Genomic DNA, 22465 nt, shown 5'->3' on the forward strand with positions numbered 1-22465 from the left:
GTTTTCTTGACTATGTAAAGGCATTCGACTTTGTGGATCGTAACAAATTATGGATAACATTACAGAAAGTGGGAATTCCAGAACACTTAATTGTGCTCACGAGAAACCTGTACATGGATCAAGAGGCAGTTATTTGGACAGAACAAGGAGATACTGCATGGTTTAAAGTCAGGAAAGGTGTGCGTCAGGGTTGTGTCCTGTCACCATACCTATTCAATCTGTATGCTGAGCAAATAATACGAGAAGCTGGACTATATGAAGAAGAGCGGGGCATCAGGATTGGAGGAAGACTCATTAACAACCTGCATTACGCAGGTGGCACAACCTTGCTTGCTGAAAGTGAAGAGGACTTGAAGCACTTACTGATGAAGATCAAAGACCACAGCCTTCAGTATGGATTACAGCTCAACATAAAGAAAACAAAAATCCTCACAACTGGACCAGTAAGCAACATTGTGATAAATGAGGGAAAGTTTGAAGTTGTCAAGGATTTCATTTTACTTGGATCCACAGTCAACAGCCATGGAAGCAGCAGTTGAGAAATCAAAAGATTCATTTGCATTGGGCCAATCTGCTGCAAAAAACCTCTTTAAAGTGTTGAAAAGTGAAGATGTCACCTTGAACACTAAGGTGCCCCTGACCCAAGCCATGGTATTTTCAGTTGCATCATATGCATGTGAAAGCTGGACAATGAATAAGGAAGACCGAAGAACTGACGCCTTTGAATTGTGGTGTTGGAGAAGAATATTGAATATACCATGGACTGCCAAAAGAACAAACAAATCTGTCTTAGAAGAAATACAACCAGAATCCTCCTACGAAGCAAGGATGGTGAGGCTGCGTCTTACATACTTTGGACATGTTATCAGGAGGGATCAGTCCCTGCAGAAGGACGTCATGGTTCGTAAAGTAGAGGGTCAGTGAAAACGAGGAAGACCGCCATGGAGATGGATTGACACAGTGGCTGCAACAGTGGGCTGAAGCGTAACAGTGATTGTGACGATGGTGTGCAGGACCAGGCAGTGTTTCGTTGTGTGGTACATAGGGTCGCTATGAGTCGGAACTGACTTGAAGGCACATAACAACAACAACAACCTGTGCAGTCCCTCTATTATGGACCGTGAGGGATGGAGCAAGAGAGCAGCTAAGGTGTAGCTGTGAGTTTCTGTTTCTTGTGCCCACCCTCAGTTGAATTGTTGCTCTTCTGCTCTAAAAGTACAGATTAAATTGCTTTGCATCGTAAGTGAAAGAAGTCAGGCAAAGAAGAACAAATATTGTATGATCCCACTTTTATGAAATATCTAGAATAGCCAAATGCCTAGAGATTAGTGGAGGGGAAGGGAGAAAGGGGAGTGATTGGGTAATGAATGGGTGCTGAGTTTGTCTCTGGGGTGATGAGAAAGTTTTAGAAATGGTGGTGATGGTTACACGACGTAGTGGAAATGAGTGACGCTGCTGAATTTTACGCTTAGGAATTATGAAAATGGCAACTTTTTGTCCCATGTATATAATTTTATCACAATCAAAGATTTTAAAAAATGAAAAAGAAATGCTTTGCCTCAGTAATTGGTACTGTTTTACTTCCTCTTGGCTCTCTGTGTGGTTTCTTACTCCATAGTGCCCTCTGCTGGTGCTTTATGGTGGTGTCCGCTGTTGCTCAAGTCCCTGGGAAGATCAAACGAGCTACCTGGGAAGTTGAAAGAAGAGAAAAATGTGATCTGTGTGGGGCAGGACCCTTCAGGAGAGCGTGGTGCCAACGCTGGCTCCCCTGAGTCCTTGGCTCCCGGCAGCTTCTCCTTCTGTTTCTTCCTTTCTCGTTGGCACGTGACGGGTGTTCATTCCGGGACTCTGAACATCCTTCCAGGGAAGTGTGTTACCAGTGACAGCTCCGCGACAGCTCCAGAAATGTCATTCAAAGTTGAGCACCACATTAAAAAACATGACATGGAAACCTGGATTCTTCCTTAGCTTTGTCTAAACCTTGGCTTTTGAATCTCTGTAGTATATCTACTCTAGTTTTTTAATCCTACATGGGAGGATCTCTGGCTTTGTTTTTAAAAATGTATGGCATCCAAAGTAACATCACCCATTCTTGATAACCTTAGTGTGTGATGATAGGATCAAAGCTCTGTGTAACGTTTTCTGGTTTATAAAGTATTTCCACATGCATCATTTCCTTTGCTCAGAAAAACTTGTGTTGTTCATAAGCTTAAGTGATTATATCAATAATGCCCCCTTTTACAGACTCAGAGCTGAGCTGAGCGCATTAAATGTCTTTTCTGAGGTCACTTCTGCCTGGTTAAGAGGTAGAGTTTGTGACTGAAAATCAAGTCTTTTGATTTCAAATCCCAATTTTTTTTTTCTACCACAAGGCTAATCGCAAGAATCTAGAGGAAAAAAAAAAAAAAATCAAAGGAAAACATTTATGAGTTGCTTAATAAATATTAAGTGTCTTTGATATAAATTATAGCATTCCATATGAACATGAGGACATTCAGTAACGAAGTTTACAATAGTTCTTTGAAAAAGGCTTCCTAAAGGTGATTTTTTTTTGGGGGGGGTATGATTTCTAAAAGAGTGCCCACGTGTGAAAAAGCTAAAGCACAGAGCAGCAGTTTCCCCAGGATTAGGGGTCAATTTTAAAAGCAAGTAGGGGTCACAGGGCATCCCTGAGTGGTACAAACAGTTAACATACTCAGCTGCAGATTGAAGGGGTGGTCGTTCAAGTTCTCTCAGAGGCTCCTTGGAAGAAAGGCCTGGGGATCTACTTCCAAAAAACCAGCCATTGAAAACCCTATGGAGCGCAGTCCTGCTCCGACGCACGCGGGGTTTCCAGGAGTTGGAGTTGACTCCACCACAATTGATAGGGATGAGAGATGAGATGGGGCCTGAGTTCAGTTTAGGATGCAGGCTTGTGTCAGGCCAGGGACAAAAGGGTGTCAGGGATCGTGGCTTAGGTGCAGATTGCACAGTGCCCCTTCTCAACCTGAAATTCCAGAGCCATAAGGGTGGATTAGGAAGCTCCCGAGCAGTGCACAGAGTTAAGCACTTACTTGACTGTTAGTCGAAAGGTTGGGGGTTCGAAACCACCACCCCGAGGTACCTCTGAAGAAAGGCCTGGTGATGTGCTTCTGAAAAGTCACAGCTTTGAAAATCCTATAGAGCAGTTCTACTCTGCACACATGAGGTCACCATGAGTCAGAGCTGACTTGAGGGCAAACAGCCACAACCACAGGGAGGATTACAGGCAGGCCTTGTATGGATTACCATGCTCTAGCTTGACCCAAGAGGCAAAGTGACGTAATGGATAGAACATGGACTGAGAATCAGCAGGCTTCCACTTGACCTCCCTGTTCCCAGGGGTCTATCTATAGAAAATAGCGCCAGGCAATTAGCGTTAAATTGCTGTGTGATTTCTCATAGCTGGCAGTGGAAATGGTGATGGCCAATGGAAACGGCTCACTGGTGCCCCATCTCAAGCGGTGCCCCCCCCATAGGCCTCTGCCTGTGCCTCAGTGTTGTCTGCATAAAATGAGTGTATCAGCGAAGGAGGATAGTGAGAGGGTAGACACGTGCGAGGGTGTGACAGTGCTTACCAGGAGATACTACCTTAGTTATGGGGACATCGCATCGTTCCAGCAGTTTCCTTGGTTTGTTTATCAGGCCTGTCTCCATTTTCTTTTGGTATCTAAAAACAGGTCGATGAACTTCTGCCCATATATGGTTCAACCGCAGATGGCGTTCGCCGAGACAGCACATGGGAAACGCAGGCTTATGTTCACTTTCAGGATAATCAAGGAGTCACTGTCATGATCAAACCAGAACACAGAGTAGAAGATATTTTGACTTTGGCATGCAAGGTAATGGATTTTGCTGCTGAATTATACTTAATGAAATATTAATTGTCATTAATGTTGCACTCCTGTGCCTTCTAAATTTTCTATACTGGGAAACATAGTTAAAACCAAAAAACCATACCCGTTGCCATCAAGTCAATTTTGACTTGTAGTGTCCCTATAGGACAGAGTAGAAATGCCCCACAGGGTTTCTAAGGAAATATAGTTAATAACGTATTTATTAATTCACATGTAATTAATTTGCCCTCTGTACCTCATCTCTGAGAAGGAATGAATTTTCAGATCATGACCCCTTGCCTTCATGAAGAACCTGAGCTCTTCTACTGAAATTCTGTATACAAGTAGTCCCTGACTTACCATGGGGTTCTGTCTGACAACTCCATCCTAAGTCGGTTTGGACGTAAGTCGAATATCTCATTTTTTTCTTTTGTAGTTTTCATTTTAAAACACAGTAGTGTTTTGAACAGTAAATCGTAAAACTGAACACCTGAGAATAATAACATCAGTAAATTACACACTTCAACATTGTATGTAGTACATATTACTAACGATAAGATGTACCAAAAAAAAAAAAAAAAAAAAGGATGGTCGTGAGTACAATTTGTCATAACTTGAATACATCAGTACATCGTAAGTCGGGGACTACCTGTATACCTTCACACCTAGAATAATTACGAGCTCTGTTGCTGGTTAAGTTGTTTTGAGATGGTGCTCCATAAGAAGGTGGCACGAACTTTGAAGAAGTTTGATTTAATCCTAAATAGTTTTTACAGATTAAGCAGGTAACTTGATGCTATTCACAGTTGCTTCATGGGGTTGGTAGATGTTGTTTTATTTATTATTCAAACTGGTTTTATTCCTAATCTGAAAAGGAGCTTCATGATAAATCTTAAAGAGAGCCTACTGACAGATGAAATAGCAGCAGCAGCTGATCAGCTTTCAGACCACCAGGTGGCGTAGTAGAACTTACAGCTTTTTAAATTTTGAGAGAAAATGCAATGAGATTTATGAAATGATGCAAAAAAGCATGTAGAATTTTGTAACTCTTTCCACATTAAAAGTATGTGGAAAATGTTTAATTTTAGTCCTTGTCACTTTGACTTGAAGTGTTAGGTTACCATGCATTCGTACATGTGGCTTAGAGTCTTATGGGAGCCCCGTGGTGCAGTGGTTGTTTGGCTGCTAACCAAAAGGTCGGCAGTTTGAATCCACCAGCTGCCCACTGGAAACCCTGTGGGGCAGTTCTACTCTGTCTTAAATGGTTGCAACGAGTCAGAATCAACTTAACGGTTACGGGCTTTACAGTCTTGTGAACTTAATTTTCTTTTACTCCATCATGTAGGGTTTTTATCCAAGAACCAACAATACAACTGAATATCTGAAAGCTGATCAGCTGCTGCTGCTATTTCATCTGTCAGTAGGCTCTCTTTAAGATTTCTCATGAAGCTCCTTTTCAGATATTCTGTTAGTAATATGCACTACATACAATGTTCTATACAAGTGGTGTTATTCAAGGGGGTCAGAAGTGGTGGGTTGGTTAGACCCATGTCCCGCATGTTCAGTTATCATCGATTCTAATCCAAAACAACCCCATGTATGTCAGAGCAGGACTCCTTCCAGAGGGTTTTCAATAATCGTCAGAATTTCTTCCGAAGCTCTTTTGGGTGGACTCGAACTTCCAACCTTTCAGTTAGCAGCCGAGTGCATCAACCATTTGTATCACTCAGGGAGGGCAGTTAGAGCATAGGTGTGAGATAATTTCTCACTGTTAAAAAGTGTATACGAGAGAAATAGAGGGAGAATAAATGTGTATGTGTGTCTATGTGTGTACACATGTTTTCCTTTTGAAAACCTTTTGAAGTAGGAAATTGCTAATTCTGAAGTCAGGAGAATATGAGATCATTCACAGTTTACAAACTTCTCGACTTCAGTAATGGGAAACAATGTAAAATCTGGGTATAATCAATAGATACAGAGCCCTGGTGGCACAGTGGTTAAGAACTCAGCTGCTAACCAAAAGATCAGCAGTTCAAATCCACCAACCACTCCTTGGAAACCCTCTGGGGCAGTTCCACTTTGTCCTGTAGGGTCACTATGAGTCGGAATCGACTTGAAGGCAACAGGTTTGGGTTTTTTTTTTTTAACCATTTGCTGGCATAGTAAGATATATGTTATTATCAGGTATAGTCCATCATAATCTCTCAACAGCACATCTCCTGCATTTGATGAGAAGCAATATCACTTTGAGAAAACCTTAAAAGTAATTAATTGTCCTTTCTTTTCTTTTTTGTCAACTTAAAATGTGAACTTCGCATAGGCTTAGAGAACTCAGCCTGTTATATACAGTATTTCTTTTAAAGAAATTCCCACTTCTATTTTTAATCAGGCTGCTGAGCAATAATGGCTTTAGTAAGATTATTTAAAATCTGAATAACTTTCCCTTTCCTTGCAGATGAGGCAGTTGGAGCCCAGCCACTATGGCCTACGACTTCGAAAATTAGTAGATGAAAACTCCGAGTGGTATAGTCCCACGCTACATGAGTACATGCAAGACCAGGCAAGTGTGCGTTACCTTTAGAAAGGGGGACTTAACCACATCCTGGGCCTTTTGAGAAAAATAAATGTCATTTTGGGGAAAATACTGTTTCAATTTGACATCTAGTTTGGAAACAGTCTCTCTAAAGAGTGACTTGTCAGCAACGTTCCTGTTTTAGTATGAAAAATTGTCGAAATAATTTTACAAGATATGGTACCATCAAACCCTCTGATGGTGGTGTTTTCACCTTTTGTAGGCTTACGAGGAGATAGAAGTCTTTCCACTGGATGTTCGTGCTGTACAGCTGGCTAAGACTGGGAGTGTCTCCGACTTTGGTAAGCGTAAGGAAAACCCTGTTACAGGGTTGCGTCGTTCAGCCTGCCCTGTTTTGCACCCAGCATCCCTTAGAGCCCTGGTGGTGCATTGGTTAAGAGCTCAGCTGCTACCCAAAAGGTCAGCAGTTCAAATCTACCAGTACTCCTTGGAAGCCCTGTGGGGCAGTTCCGCTCCGCCTGTGGGGTCTTTGTGAGTCGGAATTGACCCTACTGCAATGGATTTGATTTTTGGTACCTTTGGTCCTGATTTTTTCTTTCTCTTTTATGGTTATATTTTCAGATAATGTGACAATAGTTCTTATCTCTGGTCTTAGTTTTTTTTTTTTACTTGATGGTTACAATTTCAGATAATATGACGAGTTATAAACTTTTTTTTCTTTTTTCCTTTCTATTTATTTATGTAAATAAATAAATAAATTTATATAGGTAGGATAAAAAGATGTGAGTTAATATTAAAAGAAATTAAAAAGAATGAGTATAAAAATTGATGAGAAAGTTGAGATGATGATGATGATGATGATAACAACACTTGCAATGAATTTAAGGAGTCCCTGGTGGAGCCAATGGTTAAGGACTTGACAACTAGCTGATAGATTGGTAGTTCGAACCCACCCAGAGGTGCTAGACGTTCTTCTGAAAGGTCACAGCCTTGAAAACCCTATAGAGCAGCTCTACTCTGCACACACGGAATAACCATGAGTCTAAACTGACCCGATATCAAATAACAACACAATGAATTTACTGTGTGTGAGGTGGTGTCCTAAGTTGATTGACTCGTAATTGATCTCCAGCGTCTTTGCCCATAGATTACCTACCTGGAACGCTGCCCTTCACCCCCACCCTAGTCCCTTCTCCCTGATAAGCCCTTCCTATTAGAGTCACTGTGAGTTGGAATTGACGCAAGGCAGTGGGTAATGGGTATCCTTTGTAGGGTCACTATGAGTCGGCAACAGGTTTGGATTTTGGTTTATCCTTCGAGAACTACCTACCAGTCTACTGTTCTCGAGGAAGACTTATCTTCTTTTGCTGCACTTATCTCTTCCTTTTCTGAGTTTAACAATTTAGAGTCCTTATTCCCCAATTCATAACTTCATAGTATCTAATTCTTCCATTTCCATTTGTATTTAAATTTGGCTCTAAGTTGCTTGGAGCCCTGGTGACGCAGTGGTTAAAGCACTAGGCTGTTGTCCCAGTGGTTGGCAGTTCAGACCCACCAGCTACTCTGTAGGGAGTAAGATGTGGCAGTCTCCTTCCATAAAGATTTATAGCCTTGGAAACCCAATGGGACAGTTCTACTGCTACAGGGTCACTATGAGTCAGAAGTGACTCAACTGCAATGGATTTTCTAAGCTGTTCATGGACTTTGCTTGTGTCTTTAAGTTCATTTCTGTCATTTATTGTCTCTTTTACCATAGGAGCTCAATAATCAGGTAATGACCAATAAATATCTCCATAGAAATGCTATTTCTTATCATGGTAAATGTATTGATGCAACATAATTATTTTCTTTAACATGATACAAATTGATCAATCCTAGTCATTATTTAAAATATGCTAGTTTCCTTTTATAATTTGTTCTTTGTTTTCTACTTTACATAATCTTTTTTTTTTTTGAGCCAAGTCAGATGTAGGTTTTTCCTTTGAAACCCTCTTAGTGTTTTGTTTATATTTTCATTGACCTTCACTCTACTTTGTGTGGCTGTTGTTTGCCTGTCTTGTGTGTATTTGAATGAACGAATGAATGTCTTGTTTTTAATGAATGAATGAATGAAAATACTTGGCAAAGGTATTTGTTGGTGGCCACGGTCTGCCATGCTCTGCCTGAGGCACAGAGGAAGCATAGGGAAATTCAACACTCTTCCTGTTCTCAAAGAACTCCCAGTATGATGGGCCAAGACATGGAAACATGTGCTCTCAACCATGGGAACAGAGAGGAGGGCATGCTCCAAGTCAAAAGAGATGCATGTAGAGGAGGTGAGGGCCCACTTGGGTTTTGCATGTAGACCAACACTGTACCCTGCTAATTTCCCTGTCTTCTTGTAAAGCTCTTTAAAAAACCGAAGCAAACCTGTTGCTGTCAAGTCGATTCCCACTCGCAGTGACACTATAGGACAGAGTAGAACTGCCCCATAGGGTTTCCAAGGCTGTTATCTTTATAGAAGCAGACTGCCACACTTTTCTTTCGTAGAGCACCTAGTGGGTTCAAACTGCCGACCTTTTGGTTAGCAGCCCAGTGCTTAACCGCTGCGCCACCAGGGACCCCTATAAATCTCCTAGCCCTATACATAGGTGTTTCTCAAGTATTTATTGGATTGAAATAGAACTTAATTTATTTTAATAAAAGTATTTATGGATCTTAATTTTTTAGTAAGGCTGGGCGTTCATATTTCTCAAACCTTCAGCTCTGATATGTTCCTCTTTCTCCCTGCACTTTCAAAATAGGTGTAATTTAGACTTTCTCAACCTACCATATTCATGAGAATAGGTGCTCACGGAAATACTGCTGCCTGGGTTGGAGAAATTAATTCACGTGAATTTAGGCTTGACTTTCCCTTTTATCTCTGTTCCCAGGGTTTGCGGTGACAGCCCAGGTAGATGAACACCAACATCTCAGCCGAATATTTATAAGTGATGTTCTCCCTGATGGCTTGGCATACGGGGAAGGTCAGTGTGGCTGAGAGAGGATCCCTGTTCCTTTGTACTTTAAAACCCTGGAATGCAGTCTTGCTAGTGAAATTTTCTTCTTATAGACTTGCCAGAAAACAGTTTCTCCTGGAATTTGAAAGAAAGGAAACTTAACGGTTTAGTTGAGAATACATTTACGTGTATACTTAGAGTGTGTGTGTGTGTGTGCGTGAGCGTGTGCACATAGGTGTATGCACAATTGAGAGAGTGTATGTATATACGGAGAGTATACATGTATATGTGAAGACAGCAGGAGGAGGAAAGAGAATGAGAGAGACAGATAACAGACACAGATGAAACAAATGTTTCTTAGGGCATTTAACAGCATACGAATAGAAGAACAATTCATTTGAGTGTCTCCTAAGTTGTTTCCCTTTCAAAGGGCTTTTTCTCAGACTAGACTTGAGAGAGCTGACGTTCATTTTCTTATCAGTAGCATCTAGGTACTAGACACATGGTGCTTTATTTGAAGACCTATCTACAAGAGCCCCTGAGAGTGCCCAGTTTGAGTCAGCTTTCTTTCATTTTAAAACATTTCTCTGAGAAATCTCTGTCTCTCTCTCTCTCCCTTTTTCTTCCTGTTTTCCCTTTCTTGTTGTCAGGGCTGAGAAAAGGCAATGAAATTGTGACCTTAAATGGGGAAGCCGTGGCTGATCTTAACCTGAAGCAGATGGAGGCCCTGTTTTCTGAGAAGAGCGTGGGGCTCACTCTGGTCGCTCGGCCTCTGGACGCAAAAAGAACTCTGGGTACTTCCTGGTCTGACAGTGACCTGTTCTCCACCGACCAGAAACGGCTGCTGCCTCCCCCTAACCAGTCCCAACTTCTGGAGGAATTCCTGGATAACTTTAAAAAGAACACAGCGAATGGTGAGGCGTTGTTCTTTCTTCCTTCTTAACCACTGGTATCAGCAGCTAATACTTTCAGGCTGTAATTTTGCTGATTTCCTTGCTTACTTGATTATTTAATCTGGGCAAGGAATGTCTCCTTATTTATTAGGAGAAGAATACAGGCGCCAACTGAGTGGATTTTATCAGAATTCCATGTGTTTTAGTAACTATAGTAATTTCAAGAGAATGGAAAATTCTTTTTGCGCAAAAGAACATTTTTTAAAATCACCAAATCTTTGCAAATCACCCACAATATTTACTATTGTGATTGCTTTGTGATTGAAGGTGGATGAAAAGTCAGCATAAATGGCCAGGGTTGAAAATTTTTCTATTTGATGCCACTTGGAAATAAGGCAGAAACATTTTGCAGTAATATGTTGGGCTCTTGAAATAGTTGATGAAATTCCCGTCTTTACCTCTTCTGCTAAGTCCTATGTTTTCAATAAACTGTCAACTTCTAATGTAGGCCATGAATTTTAAAATTTTATAAAAGCCAAAAAAAAAAAAACCCGTATGCCTGTTTATTTTTCTCAAGGCAACATTTTAGACTAGGAAATCATTTGAAGATTTGAATTTCTGAACTTAGCATTCATGCATTTTTCATATATTGTAATCAGGTAAATTAGAGGCTTCAGCTAATACTGAAAACCAAAAACCTTGTAGTTCCTTCTCTGTCCCCCTGGAAGATGCTGGCCAGACTCCACATAAGGTCTTTACCCTGAGGACACACAGTATAATTTTTTACTTCACTACAATGAGAAGGGATTTCCAATTGAAATCTCTGCATGATTGCCAAAAATGACGGAAAACACAAAAGAGAAGTTGTTGGGATGGATTTAATTATAAAGCAAGTTTATTAGGTCATTTTTGGAATTAAAAAAATCTGATCGTAAGATTTATGATTCAATAAGGCATAGAGTACTTTCTCCTCCTCTCTTGGGGCTTTACTCCAATTTAAAATACCATTAAATTGACTACTGGCATTTAAAAGCGGGAGTCATAAAACAAAAATTATGATGGAACTAATTAATTATGTGGTTATATTGGGGCCATCATTCAGCTACTCTGGGCTGTGGTTATAGGCCTGAGTGTTCCATATAAGACATGTATATGTCCATTTGCTGGATTCATTATTCTTGAGGGATACATTTACTACACATGTTATATCTCTATGTATTTTATCAGAATAAGAAATTACTACAGAGTCTGTAATACTTTTGGTACTTGGGGGAATGATTTCCTCTAAAAAGCAGCAAAAGGGGTAAATTTACCTTTCTTTCTCTTTTTTTTTTTAATACCAAGGATCAATCATTTAAGTTAAGCTTGTTTAGCACTTCTTTGCAAAGAAATAATGTTGTTATTGTAAGTTGCCATTGAGTTGGCCTTCAACTCACGGCGACCCCAGGCACCAAGAAATGAAATGCTGCCTCGTCATGCGTCATCCCACAATTGATTGGTTGTGGATCGGACCATTGTGATTCACAGAGTTTTTGTTGGCTGATTATCGAAAGTAGATAGCCAGGCCCTTCTTCCTAGTCTACCTTAGTCTGGAAGCTCCACTGAAACCTGTTCAGCATCATAGCAACACACAAGCCTCCACCGGCAGACGGTGGTGGCTGTGCTTGAGGTGCGTTGGTTGGGAATCGAACCCAGGGAAGGGGAGGAGTCTTCCACTGAACCACCACTGCCCTCAAGTGAAGAGGCTCCAAGGTCCTGGATGTGTTCAAAAGGTATTTTATCACTCATCCAGGGAAGCTGTTCCAGTGGTTTAAACCTTTACTACTTCTCGAAAGTTCTGATTTCTGTGTACACAGATAATTTAGCTGTTCAAGCTGTGCCAATGTGTGTTTTCACAACCAGACTTCCTTCGGTTACAGCCACAAGGCCCGTGTCTTCACTTCCTTTCCCTGGGTGGTCCTTCGCCAGCAGCCAGGGAGAGTGGCAACCTCTTCCTGGTTTCCTGATGTGACTGTGTTGTGTGGGTGAGCAAGTCCCCTTTCCTACCCTCCTGGTTACTGTTCCATAGCAATGCCTTGTGTTGGAAATACAACAGCCAAGACACACAGACTGCTACTTCAAACACTTGGCAAATGTGGATTAGTTTTCTTTGGGGGGACACTTGTGTAGGTTATGAAGGAAGTTAAATGTCTGTGAGTGAACACCTCAGAAAGAAGGCTGTCAGTTTTTCAGGGTAGAGGCGGTGAAGATGGGTTGATGGTTTGAGTTCACCCAGATGCGCCTTGGAATAAGGAACTGGAGATCTACTTCTGAAGATCAACCATTGAAAACCCTCTGGAAGTCAGTTCTATCCTGACATATGGTATCACCATGAGTCAGGGAGGACTTGAAGACAACTGGTTAGGTGAGAAATGAAAAGATAAAAGAGAGACAGCAGAGTGGTCCTCTCACTTGTGTATGAAGTTGTGATGACAGGCAAAAACTTCATTTAGTGAAACCTCTGAGCGGTGGCCTGCGTGGAAGCAGGTTTCGAGACCTAGCCTGCCATCTCCAGGTTGTATGACTTGAAGGGCAGCCCTGAGCCAGCAAGGTGTGGGCGTTGATAGCTAATAGCCTGCTTCCTCACTCCGTGACGGGGCCATTCTGAGATGTACTCTCCATGGTTCTTCAGGGGCCCCTGTGAGATTGAGCCCTGGTTGCAAGTAGCAACCTCATTTTCACATCTTTTATGGGCCTTTCTTGTCTCACCTTTTCTACCCTCTCGCTCGAGCTCCCTGGTATCACCTCTCAAATAAACTGCTCTCCCAAGTCCTTGACTCTGAGCTCGCTTTTGTGGGAAACTGTGTTAGTTTCAGAGGACTGCTGTAACAGAGTACTGCAAACTGGGTGGCTTAACACAATGGAAATCGATTCTCTCACAGTCTGTAGGGTGAAAGCCCAAAACCAAGGTGTCGGGAGGGCTGTGTTCTCTCTGAAGACTCTAGAGGAGGATCCTTCCTTGTCTTTCCCAGCTCCTGGTAGCCCCGGGCATTCCTTGGCTTGTGGATGCATCAGTCCAGTCTCTGTGTTCATCTTCACATGGCCATTTTACCTCTGGGTCTGCGCCTGTTCTTCTCCTCTTATAAGGATGCCAGTCATTGCATTAGGGCCACCCCTACTCTAATTGGAAACCCTGGTGGCGTAGTGGTTAAGAGCTATGGCTACAAACCAAAAGGTTGGCAGTTTGAATCCACCAGGTGCTCCTTGGAAACCCTATGGGGCAGTTCTACTCTGTCCTATAGGGTTGCTATGAGTCGGAATTGACATGACGGCAATAGGTTTTTTTTTTTTCCTATTCTAATGTGATATGGCCTTATCTAAATTTAGCTGATTGCATTGCAAAGACCCTATTTCCAAATAAATCGCATTCACAGATATGGGAGTCTAGGACTTGAATATAACATCTTGGGTGACAATTCAACCCAAACAGAACCCAAAAGAATACACTAACCTTGGTCTTCTCCCCCAGAAGACAAAGCCTCTAACCACTACCCTCGTGGGCCTCTGGGAGGCTGAAAGAGTCGGTATCTGTGACCTGTCCAGCCCAGCTCCTTACATGGCAGGCCGTTTGAAAACATGATTTTCCTTCTCTTCCCTCTCATTTGCAGCTCAGCGTTTTCATTGAAAATTACTTTGGTTTGCTTTCGGAATGAATCTGAAAACAGTAACTCAGTTTTCTTATTAAAAAATTAAGAGTTACACAAATCAAACAATTTTAGTGGCTCTGAAAAACAATTTTTAGTACCACTTTGAATTATGCCTAGTGGTTATTATTTCAGTCTGCCTTTTCCTAAATTTCGCGTTCCCTCGGTGTTACCAGAAGGTAACCTGGTGCTTGAAAAGAAGGAAAGTTTTATTTTATTGTTTTATTTATCAGGGAAGCCAAATCTTTTGCTTATTAATAAAAACCAAACAGCTGGCTCTCTGGGACGGAAGACCTATTTTTAATAGAAACTGTAAGAATAGCAAATGGTGGAGGAAGAAGCAAGCCTTAATCAGACGTTTTGGGCACATTTTGGCCATCCAAGGTGGATATTTATTAACCCCTTACCAGTTGCTGTTGCGTAGCCTCCCCACGTGTGTCAGGGTAGAATGGCGCTCCAAAGTGGCTGGTTTTTTGGGGGGTAGATTGCCAGGTCTTTCTTCAGAGGAGCCTCTGGGTGAACGCAAAGCTCCGACCTTTTGGTCAGCAGCCAAGTGCATTAACTGTTTACACTACCCAGGGACTCCATTAACTGGGGGTTTAAAATGTGTGGGGTCCTGGAAAGAGGCATACATGCAGTTCGGGTGTTTTGGTCTATTTTTGTTAGATTTAATCTTTCGATCAAATTCAAGCAGAAAATATATCTCTTTCTTTTTAACCTGTTCACTTCAATAAGATGTATGGGGTCTCACTGTGTAGGGTGAGACTGGCTTTCTATATCATTTCCGCTCTTCTAGAACATGGTTTATTCTTCCCATCACTTTTGACAACTCTTGCCATGGTTCTCTGCCTCTCTGGCTGCCTTGTGCGTAGCACTCTGACAGGTAGCTGCTCAGCCTGGCACTTCGAGCCTGAGGAAGTGGGGGTCACAGTGGACTGCTGTGCAGGTTCTGTGCTTTCCTAAAAAAGGAGCCTGCTGTAGGCACTTGTGTAATGTTTCAGGGAGTGGTTTCTCAGATTTTGTAGTGCCTGTAATACTAACCAAAAGGTTGGAGGTTTGAGTCCACCTAAGTGTACCTTGGAAGAAAGGCCTGGCAATCTACTTCTGAAAAATGAGCCATTGAAAGTCCTATGGAGCAAAGTTCTACTCTGACACACTTGGGGTCACCATGAGTCAGAGTCAGCTTGATGGCTAACTGGTTAAAGAGTCAACTGAGGAATGTGTGATAGTGCCAGTTCCTGGGTCCCGCTGCCAGAGACCCCCCTTCAGGAGGCTTGGGGTGATGCCTGGCAAACCCAATTTTTAACAAGCACAGGTGGCTGGATGGCCCTTTGAGCACTCCAAGTAGGGTGTATAGGGCAGGAGGACTTGGCCTTTCCAGCACCCTTCTATGCTGGCGTTCTGAGGGTGAAGTTAGGTATTATGTGTAAAGTTCACAGCAAATGGGAGCTGTTGTGATCATACATTGTAATTATCTCAATTAGAGACTATAAACCCCAAACCTGTGCAACAGCCCTTCTATGTGTGCTCAGAAGGCAGTGAGTGGACTTAGTGTTGTTAGCTGTCATTGAGTCAGCCCTGACTCCAGGTGACCCCACGTACAGTGGAACGAAATGTTGTCCAGTCCTGCACCACCCTTATGATCGGTTGCAGATAGGACCATTGTGACTCATAGAGTTTTCACTGGCTGATTTTCGGATGTAGATTGCCTGTCCTTTCTTCCTAGTCTTATTTCAGCCTGGAAGCTCCACCGAAACCTCTTCAGCATCGTAGCAACACACAAGCCTCCGCTGATAGATGGATGATGGCTGTACAGAAGGTGCCTTGGCCAGGAATTGAACCCGGGTCTCCCATATGGAAGTTGAGAATTCTACCGCTGAACCCCCACTGCCCCAGTGGGTTTGCAAGCTTACCCCATTTGTACCTCAGCCCACTCTCATGCTGCCACAGTCAGCAAATTGAATAGACTAGGAGACTAACAACTTCCAACCATCACCAGGTTTACCACCTGTTGTCCTGGAGTCAATTCCGACTCACAGGGACCCTATGGGACAGAGTAGAACTCTCCCATAGGGTTTCCAAGGCCATCATATTTACAGAAGTAGACTGCCACATCTTTCTCCTGAAGAGCAGCTGGTGGATTCGAACCTCCCACCTTTCAGTTAGCAGCTGAGCGCTAACCTCTGTGCCACCAGGGCCCCTTAGGTTTATTACAGTGTTCCTGAAACGCTCTGTGAGGAGCAGAATAAGCAGGGATATGTAGAGAATTGGTTAAGTGTTCACTCTTCGGTTCCTTTCGTACCTAAGAAATAAATGCCTTTTTGTTTCTTGCTTTTTAAGGTTTTGAATTTGTTGTAGTTACCCACGGAAAGCAAGTCCATGGGCTGTACTGACTGAAGAGGAAACATCATATATAAGGACTTTTTATAGAGGGAATTAATTTTACTGCTGGAATTCCCCAAAGAGGCCGGTGTTATTTTTTGAGCCAACAAGGCCACCGCTGAAGAAATTGGTCATGCCAGACCTGTCTACGCCAGTTTCTTTCTCTTAGTGCAGGTTTTGTGATTTATGTATGAAAACCGCTTTTCTGGTGAATGCCAGCTCTTGAAAACTTCCAACAGCTTTTTTAGAGTCCCATTAGGGCTATGGTTTCAGAAGAAAGCCTTTGCGTAAACACAGAACTTGTGGCATTAACGCATTCTGCATCTATAAACAGCGATAAATACTACATTGTTGGTTGGGGGGGATGTTTACCAGGAGGCAAAACTGAAAAGGCCTGTGCTGCTGCTGGCATTTGGATGATGTCCACCCAGTAAAGGCTTACCAGGTCAGGAAGGTAACTGTGGCCCCCTTTTGAATCTTTCTTTCCTTAAATTGGCCTTTGAGCAGTATGTAGGTCTGAAGCTATCTATCGGAAGGAAGCTACTTAGGTGCAAATTTGCTCTTTGGAATGAATTGCTCTTGGGAATGTGTGTGTGCATTATAGGGCCTTCCTCCAGGGGAAAGAATTAGGGAGCCAGCTCCGAAGTGGCAAACCCGTTTTTTCCTGTTTATGAAAGTCAGGGCATGTTGGCTTCCCTAGCCTGGTTTAGGATGACTAACAACTTTTAGCTAGGAGAAGGCTCTGTTTGTGTAAAACTGCTGTTATTGAGTCCTGCTGGCTGACTCCCCAGATTTTCTTCCCAGATGTAAAAACATATTAACCAAAAAAAAAAAAAAACCCAAACCAGCTGCTGTCGAATCAGTTCTGACGCATGGCGACCCCACATGTGTCAGAGTAGAACTGTGCTCCATAGGGTCGTCAAGCCTGGGACCTTTCAGAAGCAGTTTTTGCCAGGACTTTCTTTCGAGGTGCCTCTCGGTTGGTTTGAACCACCACCCTTTTGGCTAGTAGTCGAGTGTGTTAACTGTGCCACTCAGGGAGACTATAGAGATATTAGTGTTCCGAAACCCTGGGGAATGCTAACTTAAGCAGGACACTGAACTTTGGTTTTAGGGTTGTTAGTTCCTTGTGCCTGAGCTGAAGGTGGTTTTCAGTTGCGTTAGTGGAAATGAACACAGGGCTTTCTGTTGGCAGAGGAGGGAATGAAGGTCCTTGGATACTAATTCTCTTATAAAATTGATTTTTTGTCTGGGAATTTGATTTCTCTTCTCTCATTCTCAGTCATTCATTTATTCACTTGGTCATTTAACAAATATTAGTAGAGAGTCTACTTTTTGCTAAATGTTGCAGGTACATAAAGTTGAATTAGACATTATTTTTTATCCCAAAGAAGCTTACAGTTGAGTGAAGAAAGTAAAGAACTCGTAAGTAATAATTCATAGTTAAAAAAAAAAAAAAAAAACCCTTTTCAGTAAAGAGAACTCGAGGGATAGTTCAGAGGTGGAATTCCCACTGGTTTTTCTGTTTATGAGAGCAAGGGGATCCAGAGAGGGAATGGAGAAAGGTTTTGGGAAGAGGGAGCATTTGATTGGAGCACTGCAGAGGGACGGAGAGGTTATGGACCTGGAGGTGTATGTGTTTGGGGGAAGGGGGTTCAGTGGAAGGAGGAGCCCTGGTGGTGCCATGGTTAAGAGCTTGGCTGCTAACCAGAAGATCAGAAGTTCAAATCCACCGGCTGCTCCTTGAAAACCCTATAGGGCAGTTCTACTCTGTACTATAGGGTCTCTATGAGTCGCAGTCGACTCGACGGCAGTGGGTTTTAGGTTTTCAGTGGAGGGAAGGGCATTTCACATACAGCAAACGACCTGGTACACAGTGATGGGAACTAGAGGTCACCTGGCTAGTGTGTGAAGAGGCAAAATGGGAAATAAGGCTAGAAAGTATTTTGGGCCTGATTGTATAAAGCACCTGAGTTCCAGAAATTTGTGACGTAACATGGTGCATGTCTGAAAAAACCTAATGAGTATTACGTTATTTTCTCCTGCCTTATATCAAACACACAGGACTTGTCTGGTTGTCTAATGACCCTGTAGTGTGGCTTAGGAGCCCTGGTGACTCAGTGGTTAAGAGCTACAGCTGCTTACCAAAAGGTTGGCCGTTCAAATCCACCAGCTGCTCCATGGAAACCCTATGGGGCAGTTCTACTTTGTCCTACAGGGTTACTTTGAGTCAGAATTGACTCAATGGCAATGGGTTTTGGTTTGGAGTGTGGCTTAAGGAGCCCTGGTGGTTCAGTGGCTAACGTGCTTGGCTGCTAAGCTAAAAAGTTTGGTGGTTCAAACCCACCGGCTGCTCTGTAGGAGAAAGATGTGGCAGTCTGCTTCCGTAAAGATTACAGCCTTAGAACCTTATGGGGCAGTTCTACCCTATCCAACAGGGTTGCTATGAGTCAGAACTGACTTGATGACACTGACTTTAGTTTAGTTTTGTTTTTGGTGTAGTGTGGCTTGATGAGCTTCCAGGTAGATGTTCTGCTCCTATATACCAACTCTCCTCTGTTTTCCACCATGATAAGTTCATTTCTTTGGGCCTTAAGGTATTGTTGTTTTTAATGACCAGAAGTTTCCTGTAAAATAATACTCAACATTTTTTATTTGCATAAAGAACAAATAAATGAGTTCCTGTAGGTCCCCTATAAATACAAGTGCAAGGTCTGGCACTGTAAAGCTGTATCCATGAATCCATGTGATCTTCAGTGGTCACCTTTAGGGATGTAGTGGGCACAGTAGTGCCTCCTGACCTGCGATGGGGCAGCTGGTGTGGTGGAAAGGGAATGCCTTGCAGCAAAGAGGAGGACGCAGTGTTGAGGCCGAGGGTGATGGTTGTTAGCTACCATGGAATCAGGCCATGATTCATGGTGACCCCATGCTTAATGGGATGAAATGCAAGCAGTTCTGCACCATCCCCATGATCAGTTGCAGATTGGACAGTTGTGATTCATAGGGTTTTCATTGGCTGATTTTCAGAAGTAGGTCACCAGGCCTCTCTTCCTAGTCTGTCTAACCTACAGTCTCCACTGAAACGTGTTCGCATCACAGCAACACGCAAGCCTCCAATGACAGATAGGTGGTGGCTGTGCGTGGGGTGCAGTGGCTGGGAATTGAGCTCTGGTCTCCAGCACGGAAGGTAAGAATTCTACCACTGAATAGAAGCTGGTAAATAAAGCTTGCCAGCATTTTGAGCAAAACCCAGTCTTATATCCTCTCCCCTAACATTAGAGACAAGTACATCCTTGAGGTAAAAATCTACAGAATTTCTCTGAAGAGCACTGTGTTAAGTTTCTGCTGGACAGACCAGTTTTAATGGCCATTTGAGAGTTTGGGACGATCAGATGCCAATATAGTCGTCTCTGCTGGGCAAGTCAGACCTCTGTGGAGTAGTGACTCTATGGAACTGTGTTAGCTGTTGGGAAGAGGAAATTGTATAGCTTGTTACATAAAGGAAAAAAAAAAAAACCTGACTGTTCCCGTGGATGTTAGGAGTTCTGGTTACCAAACGATGCTTGCTGCAACTCCATTTTGTTCTCCTTCTTTTGTAATTGGCTTAACAATGAATCATATTCCGAACTTGATTCCCCCACATGAAGGAATTGGGACCATCAGGAAGGACCAAGGATGGCAACAGGCTTTTTATCTCTAATTTCCAAAGATGACTGTATTGTAACAATAGCTATAATTTTTCCAGTTGGTAATACATGTGCATGGAAAAATTCTAGGAGTAGAAAAGTATAAAAAGTCCCCTATGCTAGTCAGTGATGTGGTTAAGGGCGTGGAAGCTAAGCCAGACAACCTGGTTTCGAATCCTGACCCTCATACTTACTCTCTGTGTGACTGGACATGTCAGTGTGCAGGGACTCATATCATCTGTGTTTTATCACCAGTAAATCACCAGGCACATAAGTATAGCCACTTAGTAAGTATTCGTTTGTATGTATGGACAAATGAATGAAGAATATAGGAATGACGGGACTTAGAATGGGAAAAAGAAAAAGCAGTTGCCCACGTCTAACATTTTTCAGCATTAGCTTTTGCAAGAAGATGTTAATGCATGTGTTATGTCTGAAATGTGGTTTGTTTAACATGCAGGAAGGAAGGAAAACTTACATAGCGAAGGAGGTTAAATGAACTTGTACCTTGATGTTGAATCTCTTGTGCAAATAATTTAATACCACTTTGAGAATTTTTTTTTTTTAAATCTTGAAGTCGGGAAATGAATTACTAGATTTAATCTGAATTCTGAATTTAAACCCCTAAATTAAGTCCAGGAAATGAGACAGGCAGTTTTCTTCTCCCCCCTGCTGGGCCCAGTTGCTACTTAGGGCCATGAAGAGCAGCACCAGGAGGCCAAGCTGAGAAACTAGGGTTTGCAGGAAAAAAAAAAAAATTTTTTTTTTCTATATTTTTAAACTCTCCTTACATTTATCAGTGTAACAGATACTTAGGAGCTGCTTGCTGTGTTTCAGTCACTGTTACAGGTGTGTGAGCAATAGACAGCAGCACACACAACAGATAAACAACCCTTTCCCACATGGAGCTTATATCTTGGTGGAAATAGATAATAAGCAGTAAACATAATAAAGAAGTAAATTATATCATCTACTCAGAGCTGTTAAGTGCTATGGGAAGAAAATAGACCACGGTAAAAGGGATTAAAAGTCCCTGAGGGGCAAATGGTTAATGCTCTTGGCTGCTGACTAAAAGGTTGGGGGTACTCTGGAAGATAGGCCTGTGATCTATTTCTAAAAAATCAGCCATTGAAACCCCTATGGAGCATAGTTCTGCTCTGACACCCCTGGGGTCACCAGCAGTCACAGTCCACTGACAGCAGCTGGTTTTGGTTAGGGATTAGGAGTAGGAAGGGGGCAGGTTGCAGTCATCTTCAGTAAGAAAGGGTTTGAACAAACACTGAGCCATGTGGACGTTCCAGGTGGGGGTACCTGAGATGGACAGGTAGGTGGCATGTTGAAGGCTCAGCAGTAGACCAGTCAGCCCGGAGAGGAGAAGGGAGCCTGAGAGCAGTGAGAGGAGAGGCCAGGGAGGAGATGAGAGACAGATCGGGGAGGACCTCGTAGGCCATTTCAAGGTCTGGCGTTTGCTCTGAGGACGAGGAAGAGCCTCACAGGGATTGGAGCAGAGGGGCGACAGGGTCTGAGCAGGGCTTTTAATGGACCGCTGACTGGTTGATGAGCAGAGAATGTAGGAGGCCAGGTGGAACCAGAAGGCTTTTGCGGTGATGTTGTGAGTGGAGATGGTGGCCTTGCCGTGGGTGGGAGTGGTAGAAGTAGAGCCAGCAGGACGCACTGAGAGTCGACGTGGGATGAGGGCAGAGAGGGGTTCAGGGCAAGTCCCAGGTTTTGGCCTGAGCAACCGGAAGATGGGGGTTGCCACGGACTAAGATGGGAAGACTGCACGTGACCTGCGTTAGGGATGACCAGGAGTTCAGTTTGGGACACCTGATGTTATTTGTACTGAATATTCCACCTGCTTCTAAAATGGTTTTGAAATGGCTTATAATAGAAGCCCATCTATAAAATCACAGGAAGTTTACCAAAATTACCAACATAAAGAGAAAGGGAGGAGATTTGAATGACAACTAGCACAGCAGTTAACTGTCTTTGTTGGTGGTTTGAATCCACCCAGCGGCTCTGAACAAATGTGTCTTGGGAGAAGTACAGCCAGAACACTCCTTAGAAGTGAGGATGGCAAGACTTCATTGATTATGAGGATGGCGCAGGACCAGGTAGTGTTTCGTTTTGTTGTACACAGGATCGCTGTGAGTTGGAACTGACTCGATGGCACCTAGCAACAACAGCAGCAGCTCCTCGGGAGAAAGATCTTGTGATCTGCTCCCATAAAGATTGTTGGTATGTGCTGTCGTGTCAGTTCAGACTCATAGCGACCCCATATAACAGAGCAGAACTGCCCCATAGAGTTTTCTAGGTCATAACCTTTATGGGAGCAGATCGCCAGGTCTCTTCTCCCACAGAGCTGTTGGGTGCGTTTGAACTGCCGACCTTTTGGTTAGCAGCCATTGCGCTACCAAGACTTCTTCCTGTAAGGATTACAGCCTAGAAAATCCTAT

The 22465-nt window shown here is 42.9% G+C and overlaps 1 protein-coding gene across 10 annotated transcripts in view; it reads left to right on the forward strand.

Annotated features, from left to right (window-relative positions):
• Positions 1 to 22465, forward strand: part of TIAM2 (TIAM Rac1 associated GEF 2) — a 352591-nt gene that overhangs the window by 256817 nt on the left and 73309 nt on the right. For all 10 annotated transcript variants that reach the window (XR_007519667.1, XM_049904306.1, XM_049904327.1 and 7 more), the window contains 5 exons: positions 3699 to 3860; positions 6310 to 6414; positions 6650 to 6728; positions 9300 to 9392; positions 10016 to 10279. Coding sequence is in view for 9 of the 10 variants with exons in the window: in XM_049904306.1 (XP_049760263.1) it covers positions 3699 to 3860; positions 6310 to 6414; positions 6650 to 6728; positions 9300 to 9392; positions 10016 to 10279 (703 nt within the window). In the remaining variant the exon portion in view is untranslated. The remainder of the gene's footprint in view (positions 1 to 3698; positions 3861 to 6309; positions 6415 to 6649; positions 6729 to 9299; positions 9393 to 10015; positions 10280 to 22465) is intronic.

This window comes from Elephas maximus, chromosome 1 (assembly GCF_024166365.1).
Source record: "Elephas maximus indicus isolate mEleMax1 chromosome 1, mEleMax1 primary haplotype, whole genome shotgun sequence".
Classification (NCBI taxonomy): domain Eukaryota; kingdom Metazoa; phylum Chordata; class Mammalia; order Proboscidea; family Elephantidae; genus Elephas; species Elephas maximus.